General features: G+C 32.8%; 1 protein-coding gene across 2 annotated transcripts in view; it reads right to left on the reverse strand.

Annotated features, from left to right (window-relative positions):
• The window catches only part of LOC118191632 (adhesion G protein-coupled receptor B3-like), a 140783-nt gene that overhangs the window by 47368 nt on the left and 79297 nt on the right, over positions 1-14118 (reverse strand). For both annotated transcript variants that reach the window (XM_085824135.1, XM_035362459.2), the window contains exon 16: positions 1433-1474. In XM_085824135.1, coding sequence (XP_085680261.1) covers positions 1433-1474 — 42 coding nt within the window. The remainder of the gene's footprint in view (positions 1-1432; positions 1475-14118) is intronic.

Genomic DNA, 14118 nt, shown 5'->3' on the forward strand with positions numbered 1-14118 from the left:
ATTTTTTTCAGTAGATTAATCTTTTATTTGTCTAGCTCCTATATATAGAGAATAAAAATTAATAATTCTCAAATGAAGTTAAAGCATACAAAATCGTGCATAGTTCTTTTCCGCTAATATATTTTATATATCTCAGTTTTGAAATTTATTAATTCATTTAGGAAATTCCATACGTCATAAGACTTTCAATCAAAGAATAGCAAGTTTGCATCTGATAAAATAAAGTATGTTTTCGTATGATGACTTGTTTCTTTAAGAACTTTTACACAGAAAGAAAAAAAGCTACAGATAAATTTTGCTACATCTTGATTTTGATTCCATTATTTATTCACTAATTATGTGAAATGAATAGAAAGAAATAGAACATTATTAAAATTAGTGACAATACACTGCAAAATAAATATCCGTAAGTAACTCGAGAAGAACGTAGTGATAAAGCAAATTCTTCTTAACACACAAGAAATATTTCCGATTAAATATATCACGGTGCAGTGTAAACATCAAGCTACAAAGTTCACTAACACTTCAATATCTCTGTAGTAACTTAGAACTAAATTAAACTGCATTGCCTCGTCTTCTGAAACTTCCAGAAATGTCGCAGAAAAGTGTTTTTTTCCCCCCAATGGCAGATTGTGAACAGTTATAGTTTTTGTAACAGAGTCCATTAATCTGTACTAAGGCCAGATGTGGAGGTCTCTTTATTATGAAGCACCTAATAGGTGGGCCACCATTACCTCCTATAAAGGCACGGACAGTTACAACCATGATTCTCCGGGATTCAAACTTACAGGCCCTTCGGTATCGCAGTCAGGCTCTTCTAACCACTATACCATCTGGGCGGCTTCAAAAAAGTGTTAAAATTCCGAATATTTGCTAAGTTAGCAAGAAATTGTAGAATATCGTCGACCTGGCTAAAATTTAATCAATACACGTCAAAAGAGTTTTTGCTAATACCTCAGTTTTTAATTGAGCAATTTTCCAAATTTAAAAGCTGAGATACAGTTTTATACAAGAAATAAACAGCTACAAAATAAATATGTGGTCTCAAGTTTAATTGCAGATTAATACACCCTAAAATTATTTCCTGAAGTGTAACAAATAAATTTATACACATCATTAACAGTATACTAAGGCAGCAATACAATCAAATGAACTCAATTATTTATGAAAGTCAGCAGCATGAATCTACAAAGTTTTACTTCTTTGAAAATTTCTGTAGCTGTTTTTTCAGCTAATAAATTTACTTCTTAATTTGAAGTCAACTTTTTTATACGGAATGAATGATATATTTTCCCCCTGCTTATTACAAGAACATTCACTGCGTGATAATTGAATGCTACTATGAAAACAATTTGATATTAATGGCGCTTTGGTTTGCAAGGTTTGTCGATGGAAATATATCATTACAACACGAAAATAACAAATAACTTACGTTGTTATCCATGAAGCAAAAGAATATGAAAGTCAGAATTCCCTGAAAGATAAATAATATTTAAATATTTATACAAGAAAGCCAAATATCCAAAAGCATTTGTTAAAACAAAGTACTAATAAAACTATTCAAAGAAACCCTACTGAAACAATAAGCATTGGCATAGACAATAATAAGGAAATAAGTGAAATATAAGGGATAAAATATTTAATGTAATGATGTAATTAATGTATTTAATGTAATTCATTACTGTTAGCAGTCTTCAAAAATCAAGAATACAAAAGTTAAAACACCACAGATAATGAATTGTAACAAATATAGTTCAAGTTAAAATAATGAAAGTTTTATTTGCATTTTTTTGGCATCCAATCAATTTTGTTACTTTAAAAATAGCTAACTCAAAATTACAGGTGATCGAAAATGTGCTTTAATTAAATTTCAATGAATCAATATTTTCAAAATTTCTAGAATCCTTCAATGGTTAAAGTAAAACATATATAAATCCCAGATTTATATTAAAAACTTTTAAATTAACACAAATTTTCACTTAAAATATTTTTAGAAAATGTGAATTCACATCTTTTTACGGTTTCAGTATACAGAGCAAGTCGCTAAATGTAAATACATATATAAAAAATTTTAATTTTGTCATTTTTAATAAATTATTTAAAATCAACCAATTGGCCTCTCAGAGTGCACTTTGACCTTACGACTCATCGCAGCGGCGAATGTTTTCATGGGAGGGTGGGGGGAATATGACACAGTTTAGTTTTCAGTTGAGATTTTAACTTATACATGTACATCATGAAAATGTGCAAAGTCAAATATCTCTTTCATTTCAGAGTTTATGATAGACTGCTACATTATTAATAGTATTCTAGTATGCTCGCACATGCAAAGACAAAAATGCTTAAAGCTCTCTCAACTTTCTCTATTCTGTTCTCAGAGAGTATATTAAAAGTGCTCCCATTGGTTAGAAACTGAACAAATATAGTTTCGGCAAAACATACCTGCTTTTATGATAAGCTACAAAACTCACTTTTGATACACTAGTTCATTTTATATTATTTTGCTCAAAACATCCAAACTGATGAGAAATCTTGTATGATAATATTACCAGATATATTTTTTGATTTATGCTACATACATAGCTAGACTAAGATTTGGTTATTGATAATTATGATCATTAAGACAAAACACCGTTTACTTTTCACCATAATGGGTTAATCCAGCGTACAGCCATTGCGGTTTTAACCTATAAAATAGATGATGATGCTCTTGACCATTGACATGTTAAATCTGAAACAAAAGCTCCGCCGATAAGCGGAACGAGAATTATAGTTGTTCGAGCTGGTAATAAAAACTGGCACGCAGAAATGAATACTGTGCATAGGCGTCTGAGCATCCAGAAATGATGGAAATATAGAACTTGATATACACAGCAAAAGGGACATTGAGATAACATAAGTAGCTTTGTAAAAATATAAACACAAACATAGATGGAAACACTAAACTAAATGCAGGCTAGGAGCTTGGAATAATATACAGAGTTGAATTTTTCAAACATATTATGAAAACCAAAATGCACAGTATTTGAGCATACTAAATCATTCTTGAGTTGTTAGGTGCATTCATGAATAATTAGGTGCGTAAATACTGCATACATTATATGCAGTCACAAGTTACTGCTAAAAAAGCAGTATTCTGATGATTGGTTCGATACCGTTTGGACGGATGTTCGGCCAATGGATCATATTGCCAATTTAGGAGCATAGGTATAGCTTGAACTCCTGATCTGTGCAAAAAAATTATTAGAACTTCTCAGAATAAAGTCTTGAGAGTTTTGTATTTTTAGGTTTTCAGTAATTTGCTGGCTCCTTAAAAGCCGCGGGGCGTTTGTAATCGCTTTCAGAATCGTATTCTGAAAGACAGCGATTTCCTTTCTTACAGGTTTTTAGCTCTGTTGCACGTATAGGAGTAGCGTAAAAAATACTCGAAGTATTAAAACCAGATAAACTGTCCCTTCTACTTTAACATGAAACCTTGATTTCCACTCTGTAGTACTGTAAATTGCCATAAAAGTAGCATTAGCTTGGTTTAAAGCAGGTTCAGCTAGTTCTTTGAAACTTTATGGATTGTCTTGATGGATATAAGCGTTGGTTTTTGATCCGTATGTTAAGGCTGATAGCTTGTATTTTCTTATACCTTCTGAAAAGGATGACATGGCTTTAAGCTTACCTTATAATGTTTATCTCCCGCCTTCTTAGCATGCTTTCGTAGTGTAGTGGTCAGCACACTCGACGCGTATTCGATAGGTCCGTGATTCAAGTCCCTGCGAGGGCATTGCTCATTCTTCATTTCTTCTGCTTTCAAAAATTAGCTATTTTCTCTACAGTGTCGCCCGAATAGGGAACGAAGGCATGCTAAGAAGACGAGAGAAATATCTTATAACCTTTCCAAAGATTCCACCAGTGGGAGACAATATTTACGCTGAAATGCAAATTATCAATTTCTGTTTCACGGAATTTGTCATTACTACAGTGTCTTCAGCATACTTGGTAATTGTACTTCTGAGCAATTCCGGCGTGTCATTTATGTAGATATTAAAGAAGAGAGGTCTTAAGCCAGACACCTGCCAGGCACATTTTAGGAAAGACGTGATCAGTTTTAACATGTTAATAGACACTTTGATCATACCGTACAATTTCATTTGAACTGAATTACAATTTACACTTTCATTTCTTAATTAGACTACATTTATGATGACGAAATTGAAATCGTCGCTTTGCTTGAATACGTGCAGAGCGATTGAAGTAGCCGTGCACATACTACATTTGAAAGAGTTCATTAGGCATTATCGTAATGTAAAGTTTTAAGTGATAGGCAAGAGTGTCAGAACTTCGTGGAATGAGGAATTCATTCCACGAAGCTTTGCTTGAATACGTGCAGAGCGATTGAAGTAGCCGTGCACATACTACATTTGAAAGAGTTCATTAGGCATTATCGTAATGTAAAGTTTGAAGTGATAGGCAAGAGTGTGAGAACTTCGTGGAATGAGGAATTCAGAAGTTCAATACTGTTCCCCATTGTGTTACTTTGCAGAGAATGATACTAGTAGTGCCATCTGTTGACAGAGTTCGAAAATATTCGATGAAATTGGGAAAAAAAAAAAGAAAAAAAAAAAAAAAAAACAAGATTTCAAATTAATATCGTGTAATACGATTTTAGATCTTTTAAATTTATAATCCAGTGTTATATCTTAGATAACTAAAGAGATGGTTTAATATGAAGAGACAGCTAATATTTGAAATAAATAGTTCAAATTTATAATTATTATGGAGACAGCAGAATCAATTTTTTTTTAATTATGGAGGATTTATGCTGTAGTCGCATACCACAGAGCATTAAGGATAGATCTTAGACGCTTTTTCTAAACAACTTGATTTTTTTTCTTCGACCAGAAGTTGCAATAGCCTATGTTGGAGAAGCATACAGAAATAGGGTGAATAATTGTTCGCTAAATTTATCTTTTACTTTCAGTGGCAAGGTATACATATTCATAAATACATTCATTGTTATAAGAGTACGTAATCCATATGATTTCTAAATCGTAATTTGCTTAAAAAATTACTTCTAAATACATGGCTTTCCTTCAGAAAGCTAAACATTTAGGAGTTGAATATCTTGGTTACCAATTTTAAATCAATTTTGATATGAGTTACGCATGTGTCTGTAATACATTCAAATGCATTTCGTTTCTTCCACATTGTATACATGTGTTTGCTACAGCGACATAGCGTGATAGCTCTTAGATTCTACATGGAAAATATAGTAGAAACATTTTGTTGTAAATATTACATTGTTGACAAGTGGGATAGCGAGTACGGAAAAAATATTTCATTGATTTACTAAATTTGTTCATTACGTGCTTTACATTTGTTCATTACATGTATTGAAATCTCGTTCTCCAACACTTCGGCAACAAATCGATTAATGATAAGTGAAAAAAATAGTTTTATTTATTTATTTACTTTATTTTGTGGACAGAAATCTGTTTTATATGGTTTTACTTAGGTGATTTCCCTACTAATTGGTTAGCTTAGGCTAAATCTTGATTTATGTTTTTATGTACAAAATATACTGTGTTTATATTATAATGTTCGCAAAAAACTTAAGTTTATCCACTGCGTATTGTGAGTAAGACTTAATCAGAACGACTGTCTCATTTAAATCTAATGTAATTTAATTTTACCATATTTAATCTAATTTAATTTTGCACTTGTATAATTATTAACTACTTTACACATCCGCTACTTTCTAGAAATTAGATTTGCTTAAAATTTTAAAACTTCGCTTTTGTTAAATGTCTGAACTTGTATGGTAGTGCATTATTTTCTCAGGTAATCAAGGCTTAATCAAGAATGTTTAATTAAAATTTAATTTAATCTTTCATATAAAAGTAACTCTAAAAAATATTTATATCACAATATCTATGCCCTGTCAAATCAATTAGATAATTTCGTATTTTTAATTTATTCAGAACTTGGAGATAGTTCGTGAAATCGTTTAGCCCGTATTTTCTCCCTCTTTATCTGTGATCTAATTGGAAATCGTGTAAGGCTGGAAAGCGGAAAAGTCTGGAATTCAAATCCCAGCGAAAGCGTAGCTGATTTCTCACGCTCTCCAAAAGAAAAAAATCCAAATTCATTCTAATCGTCGCTCGAACTAAAATATGGTATATGAAAATTCGTCACTGCCAGGTTTAGCGTGCTTCTTCATCGTACTGGCCGTTATCTGGAGGAGAATGTGAGTTATTTTCTCTTTCCTTATCACGTGCCTTCGTAATGGGAAAGCACACCAGCAGTCAATCGGAAGGTCCGGAATCCGAACATCCGCGAAGGCATTGCGTATTTTTCATGTTTCGTGCACCGAAATCCTCTACAAGCATCAAAATAAAGACTGTCTCCAAGTATTATATTAGTCTGTTGAGCCGTTGATTTAAAGGAATACTGGAAGTATCCTTATATATTTTACATATAACTTTTATTAATTTTTGGATGTTAGTTAGATAGGTAGATAGACGTTAATGCCATATAACTACTAAAGAACAAAAGAAATAACTTGCTGAATTCCAACAATTTTAAATCTAAGCACATTTTCCTTATGTTGAAATTTTAATCCCTTTAATCTTTAAACATAATTCCTTTTAATATTTGATTCTTTTAATTTTTTCTTTTAATCTTTCACCTGGTTAGTTCAACAGTATCACCATTCTTCAGTTTACACATGATAACAGGAGATAAAAGTATGTTTCATCGTACGTTTAGCAAAATCAATACATCAGTTTGCTATAGTTATGTATAATTTCACTGCTATTGAAAGATTTGCTTCATTTTTACTATTTCCCATTAAATATTGCTTCCTTGTCACATCTCTAACTCTACGCGACATCATCGATAGGTTAATCAGAAACTATGTAAAGGATGTTAGAAGGATGTGGCTGAGAATTAGGTAATCAACATTGATTTTCTTACAGGAAGACGCCAGACTTCTTTACTGGAATTGAAGAAGAAGCTTCAGCTAGTGTTATAACATTATTAATTGAGTGAAATGAGTTCAAATTACCATGAGTGAATGCAAATAATTTAACATATATTGTAAGCATTTTAATAAGTAGAAGAGAGAGAAATATACATCTCACTAGGCTTAATTTTAGTGTTACAATAGCACATGTACCACTGTACCAGTAATATACATGTAATGCAATTGTACATGTAACATTTAAGTTTGGATAATTCCATTTGATTCATTTTAAGATGCCAGTGCTTCTTTTTACTAAACTCCTCTACTCTAGAATAAGTACTTCAGAGCCATTTTCCCTCTTACGGCTCGCTTCATAATTATGGTAAGGAAACTTGCAGCAAACGATCGAATCCTCTAATTGTTTTTCCCAATTCATTTCCATTTATCGTGTTTGGCTTCGTGAAAACGCGCATGAATGAAAACCGACTTAAATGAGGCGGAGAAATCAAGTTCCGTATGGTAATGATGGCACGGGAAACTGGGAGAGGGATGGGATGGAAAAATCTTAAAATGCCTATTTTAAAGTAACAAACTCTAGCAAAAAAATTTGAGATAAAATTGGTTACATATGCGTTTTATAAAAATGCTGATGTAACATCACAGCAGCTGGAAACTAATTGTAAATTTTATAAGGTATTTCTCCCGCCTTCCTAGCGTGCCTTCATGGTGTAGTGGTTCTGCACGCTGGGCCGGTATTCCCGAAGTCCGTGGTTCGATTCCAGGCAAAGGCGATTACTCATTTTTAATCTCTCCGGCTTTTCCAATTAACCTAATGTCTCTACAAGGTTATAGATTTTTAATCAAGCACCCGAAACTTTACATTATGAACTCATAAATGTCAGCTCTGATCGTAGTTTGAATATCTAATTCAAAGAATAGTCGCAATAAATTTGATCTCATTTGTAAGTTGGAGATTAGTCAAATCTGCATTGATTGAGTAGTAAATATATGTGATTTAATCACATTTTGCCTTCTTCGATTAAAATGTGTGAACAAGCTTTAGTCTTCTAAGCATCTAATTTAATTATTAGTGTAATAACAGCTGATGTCGAAATTCAGAATTATATGCATTAAACAGGAGTTTCAATTTTTGAAAGATAATTCTGGAAAAATCAAGGAAAGCGAAGTACAAGGTGCTACGTTTCAGGGAAATCATCTTTGTTTTTAATTCTTCAAACGGAACTACATCTTTATTGATTTTGCTGATGTCAACACTCTTTCATCTACTCAAATTAAACACCTACGCACACCGTCTATTCTAAGAAAGTTCATTTTGAAAGCCATAATTAAGACCAGGACAAAATGCACTTATCTCAGCTGGCAATCGATACATTAAAAGCTAAAGAGGATTATCTAAAGATGCTAATATCGAATTTTCTAACTTTTTCAGAATCAACCGATTGTCATGGCAACAGGCCATTAACTTCGTCTGAGAGCAATTGTGGTTTAGCGATAAGCGATCGTTCCTCGTTGTCAGCATTGTTGCAGAATAAACTGCGCAACTGAAGGTAAAGTTAATTTTAAGCGAAACAGAAATCACGGGTATAAATGAAAATGATTTCAAAAATATACATGAAGAAATATTTAGTTCCATAAGTAATGTAAGAATTTGCATTCTATTTTTTTACATATTTTATGTATTTATTTAGACGAACATATGAATTTTTTCTGAACGTGGGGGAAGCACTCCGAGTCAATATTGATGAAATAACCCACTTCTTCACAGGTCATGGCCTTTTTGAATCTTATCTACGTCATTTCCGCTAAAGTGAAACAAATATATGTGGCTATGGAGAAGTGGATGACCCAGATCACTATCTCTTCTCTTGGCTTTACACTGCTCAACTTCATCAAAAGACACCAAGTCACCAATTTCGGCCCCGATGTGTGGAAAATTTGATTAAGAACATCATAGCCAGAGTAATGCTGAGAAAACTTATTATATCCCGTGAAACAAAAATCTCAGCTGTGAGGACAACAGGGCAACCTAGCAATTGGAATATTGATCAATCAGAAAATAACCAAGTAGCTAAGCACACCGTTTTCTCAGAACATCATCTCAGAACATTTCGAACTTTGCCATTTCGTATACATCCGGAAGCAGCCTTTCAAAGTTCATTCGGAATCTCTAGCATAAATAACATATATTTTAGCAATTCTTCTAAACTCGAGCCATATGGTACTAAAAATGATCTATGAGCAGCTTTTAATAGCTGATTTTTTTAAATTAAATTTGCCAAAGTAAAATTCAAATAAATTTAATACTGTTTTGCCCTTCCAGTTGTATCAAAACACCTAGAAAGGTACTACATCGTTACGTAGTTTAGAGGGGTGATTTTTGCTACTTTAGATGCTGGTGATTTTCTTTCTTTATTAATTTTTATCCCTGTTGTGAATTAAAAGGTATGAAATATAATGAATTTATAATAAAATTCATGTATAAAAGCAGCGATAGAACTTTGGCTAGACAGGCAAGTAGAGACCGAATGTGTCTATTCCGTCCAAAATGTGGGTTCAAAATGATTTAGTTTCAATTAAAATTTGTCCCTACTGGCTAATTATATGTTTCGACTCCCAAATTTGAAATCATATGATGCGGATAAATTTTGAAATGAAGTATTTAAGGCAATTTATTATATACAGTTGTAAAGGGTTCGTGTTGCATGGGGTCATAAAAGAGTCTTGTATAGTGTAACAATAATTTATTAATAGGTTTTTTAAGTTGCACACGGACATCATATTTAATTTTAAGCATTTTACAGAGCAAGACTCTGATACAACCTAACAAGTTCATCACTTGGCTTTTACTGTATTTCTCTGGCTACTCACCAGAGGGTACCCCCGTTGCTACAGTTAGTCCAACATAGTTTACATTAACAACAGAGTTTATATTAAAGGATTGGTTACACAGTTATTATTTGAATTCAATCAGTATTAGCAGCCTAGGAATTTTATTTTTAATCACCTATGATCAAGAAAGGTATAATAAGTTTAAAAAGTTATTTTTTAACTTTATAGAAAATTTCACTAAAATAGTTTTTAAGTTGCTTATATTTATTTAAAAATTAGGCTTATGATGACTATTTCTGTCAATAATATTGTTGCGTTTTTCTTTTCTGACACCAGTTGTTACGTTACTTTCTTTCTTCACGTTCGTACGGGGTTTGTAGATTTGGAGTGAATAACGACGACATTTGATGAAGTATCGAAGCACACTTTATTTAGCCAATATTAATCAGGGACAGCTTCAATAACACTTTTTTACAGTCGTCGATGAACTACTATAAACACGCTGACACGATCAGGGACACAGCCTCCAGGTTATCAGGCTATCACGGTGGAGACAGCTTCACTGCAAAGCACTAGAGTACAGCTTCCGACTCTGCTTGATCGTTCTCGGAACTTCACGTACTCTCGAGACTCTTCACGCTACAATCGTGATGCACTCGACGGCACACAGAGCACGGCTTCCGACTCTTCGGTTCAGTCATTCCCGGAGCTCAACACGCTTTTTCGACAATACACTCACCTCGATACACTAAGAGACTCCTTCAACTCGACGACGCACTCGGCACTCGCTGCCCGGCTGTCAACTCGATCGACTCCGCAGCGACTGACTCGCTAGACGAGACACCAACTCGATACTGACTAACTCGCACTCTAGACGAGGCACACACACTACTGACTGACTGCGGACCAGTAGGGTTTATATAGCTTTCGGCTTGTGTTCGAGAACATTCTGGGCTAAACCGGTAAGAATTCGTTCCAGAAGGTTCTCCATCAATCCATGGCATATCACTAATTTTGTCGCCAAATGGGAGATTTCTTGCGAAATGTAGCAACCCTGCTTTCCTTTGCTATTTTATGGCAACCCTAAAACTGCTTTGCGAGGAAGCTATCCCACCGCGCCTGCACATTTCGTAACAATATATTCGGTGAAATTTTTAATTTCTTTTTCTAAATGATATAAAGCAATAATAATTACACTGTTTTTACGCAGAATTTAATTTGTATTATGTGCTGTATAAATTAAGGACTTAAGAATTGTTTAACATGTACAAGAAATGAGAATGGGTTGCTTAACAAAAAACAATGCATATAAACAGTTTTATGCATGACTTGTAAATACGCGGTTTTTAAAACCAAGGAGATTTAGGAATCAATATATTGTGTTTGGATTTTGTTTGCTTTATGTGATTATGACACAGCAATCTAGGGCTATCTGCCTAAGGAAAGGGATGACTTCGAGGACAACTTTATAAGAAAAACTGGATTGTATCCACCTCAGTCATAGGGAAAACCTTGTAAGCCCTCCTACGGTTTGTGCATTCGGCTAGAATCGAGCCTAGATCGAACTACCAAAGTTTAGCGACTTTAACTCTCGGCTGCTAGTGTGTTTCTAATTTGTGGTGTAGATCGTGAAGTACTATATTTAGTAGATTAGAATACCAATTACTAACAATCCTAAGCATGTTTATTCTGTAAGCAGAATTTCATAAACATGTTAAACGGAATATATGCTCAATTATTGTTTTTTATAATTTTATTTACCAAATTAATAGGCTAGGCTTTCTTTTATCATGTCTATCTAGATTGTATCAATACTTTACCCACAATAAAGGTTTTAGTATAATCAAATTTGTAGTTGAAATGGGGAAGCTCTAGGAAGACAGCTAATCGGTTTTGTCAATGAGATACAAGGCTATTTGATAGCTCAAGCGTAACAGAAAATCAATAATTCACAGCAAAGTAACCACTTCCACAAATGTTCTGTCCATTTATATAACATGATTCGGGCGATCCCGTAAAAGTTGCATCAACAGTAGATTCCCCGAACTCGTCTATAAATAACATTGCACTTGTCCACGATGCTATTTTTCTACCCCGCTAAATATAACTCATATGATCAGCGGAAATTGCCCAGCAGACAGATTGAGCCCTTACAGTAAACGCTGACCAAATGTGAAGTCATAGATGCTTTCAACTGTACTAAATGTACTCTCAAATAGACGACTGTGTTTTCACTCTTACACTGAAAATGTGCTGTAGCTATAGCAAAAAACAATAAATTAATATTATGTTATATTAACAATTATATTATATTAATTACTAATATTAAATTATTATATATTATATTAATTAGATAAAGTTCATATTATATTATTTTAACTAATTATTAATAAACTAATATGTTGTTTTTGCATGGAAACGTAGATTATTAGTTATATTTTAAGCAATAATTTTTTAATTGATTTTAAGCAATAATTTTTTTTAAATCTGAGTATATTTTTTTTCGTTTTCGGTTTTATTGTAATCTAGTAATATATGCAGTATAAAAATTATGGCAAAATTATTCTTTATTTTTTTTTAACTCGTGCATATAAATTACAGTTACTCGCCCATTATTGAGTTTATTTGCTCTGAAAATTCATAAATCTAATACCTGAATTATCACTAAGCAATTAACAAATAATGTTATTTTGATTTTTTGTCTGAGATTCCCATCAGAAAACATTTTAGAAAAACCAGAAATGTCACTTTTGTTAACTCCAATAAAAAGCACATCAAAATTATTACATTTTTCGCTGTGCAAATTGTTTTAGAAGTCAGTTCCTGTCAAATGAGAAATTAAAATAATAGTTATCACATGAATAAACAAATTAAATATATACTTTATCAAAGTAAGTGTTTTAAATATCCTTTTTCTCAAATGCGTTTGTATGAGAATATCGATAGGGGTCAGAAGTTAAGAATTTTTTTCAGCGTTAGGAATATACTTCTTGTTTGTATCAACTATTTGCATTTCTATCTTGAGAAAAAAGATTAATGAAATAATTCAACAATCAAGCTTCAGTAAAAAAAAATTTAAAATCTTAACAATAAAAAATAAAGCAATGTTTCTCATTGCAAATAATTTAAGAATTGCATTTAAATTAATACATAAAAATATTAAATACTTCTGTAAAATCGGTTTTAAATGATAAAATTTTTGGAATATTTTAAGCATTCTGTATAATTATAAATAAGATATAACAACGAAATTAATTTGATGACAATTAATATAATTTCATAATTTATCATATATTTATTTTAATCCTAAAATTCTTTCAGTTTTGCGATTATTAACGGCAGGTGGAGGCAGAAGTACATTTGGAGTCCAAAAAATTAGTTACTTAATTATAATGCGATTAATAGTTCTTTCTTCCACAGGATGGATGCTTTGCTAAGTAGCATTCGTTGGGAAAGGTCGAACCCATCGGTCACTAAAACCAGTAGAACATTTGCAAGCTACCTCAACAACCGTCTTAAAAACATTTCCAAGAATTTTCCTTCTTGGGAATATCTAAATGGTTAACATATGAGAAAACCAGTTCTGTGGGGAAATCACACGTCAGAGAAAGTTTCAACCGAAACATCTTCAGTTCAGTTTCAAGAAGTTCCACGTAGCCTAAACGGACATAGTTTTAAAGAAACATGCTTTGGCTAAGAACTATCCAATGATAGGCGACGGACAAGCTCGTTTCTCGGAAAGTTTTTTATAGCCTCACGAGTCGTTAGATATGATAACACTGTTAGCAGTCTCATCACCGAAATTGTTACCCTGGGCAACGAAAATTACACCTCCGAAAAACGGGAAGCTCAGTCCCAAATTTGACAGAAATCACCCCGTGGGAAGGCGCCGAAAGTCTGTCATCTCTCGATCAAATATTTTACAGTACTTCTGATATGACAATGTTTAAAGTCCCCCCCCCATGCCGCAAAGACAATATGTACTTCTAAACATCCATCCCTTCTCCGGGATTCAAACCTAGGCCAAGGTTATGTATGGTTCCTGCATCATCACGCTAACACGGCGCTTACAATGTAATAGTAGACTGATTTTGTTCTAATTCATTTTGTAATTATATCGATTTAGGACTATGTTTTTTAAACTAATCCCAGAATCTTGACTAATGACAGTAATTAACAACATATCTCATCTTGCTTTCTTAAAAGTGTCATCTCCAGTTTAATGAAATTTGAATAGAATTTGTTTGATTTTTTGATGTCAATATAATCTATAACGAATTCAAAATTCGAAGAGAAAATAAGCTAAGAACTCA

Source organism: Stegodyphus dumicola, chromosome 9 (assembly GCF_044657685.1).
Source record: "Stegodyphus dumicola isolate Sdum_Otavi_A_Nest chromosome 9, ASM4465768v1".
NCBI lineage: Eukaryota > Metazoa > Arthropoda > Arachnida > Araneae > Eresidae > Stegodyphus > Stegodyphus dumicola.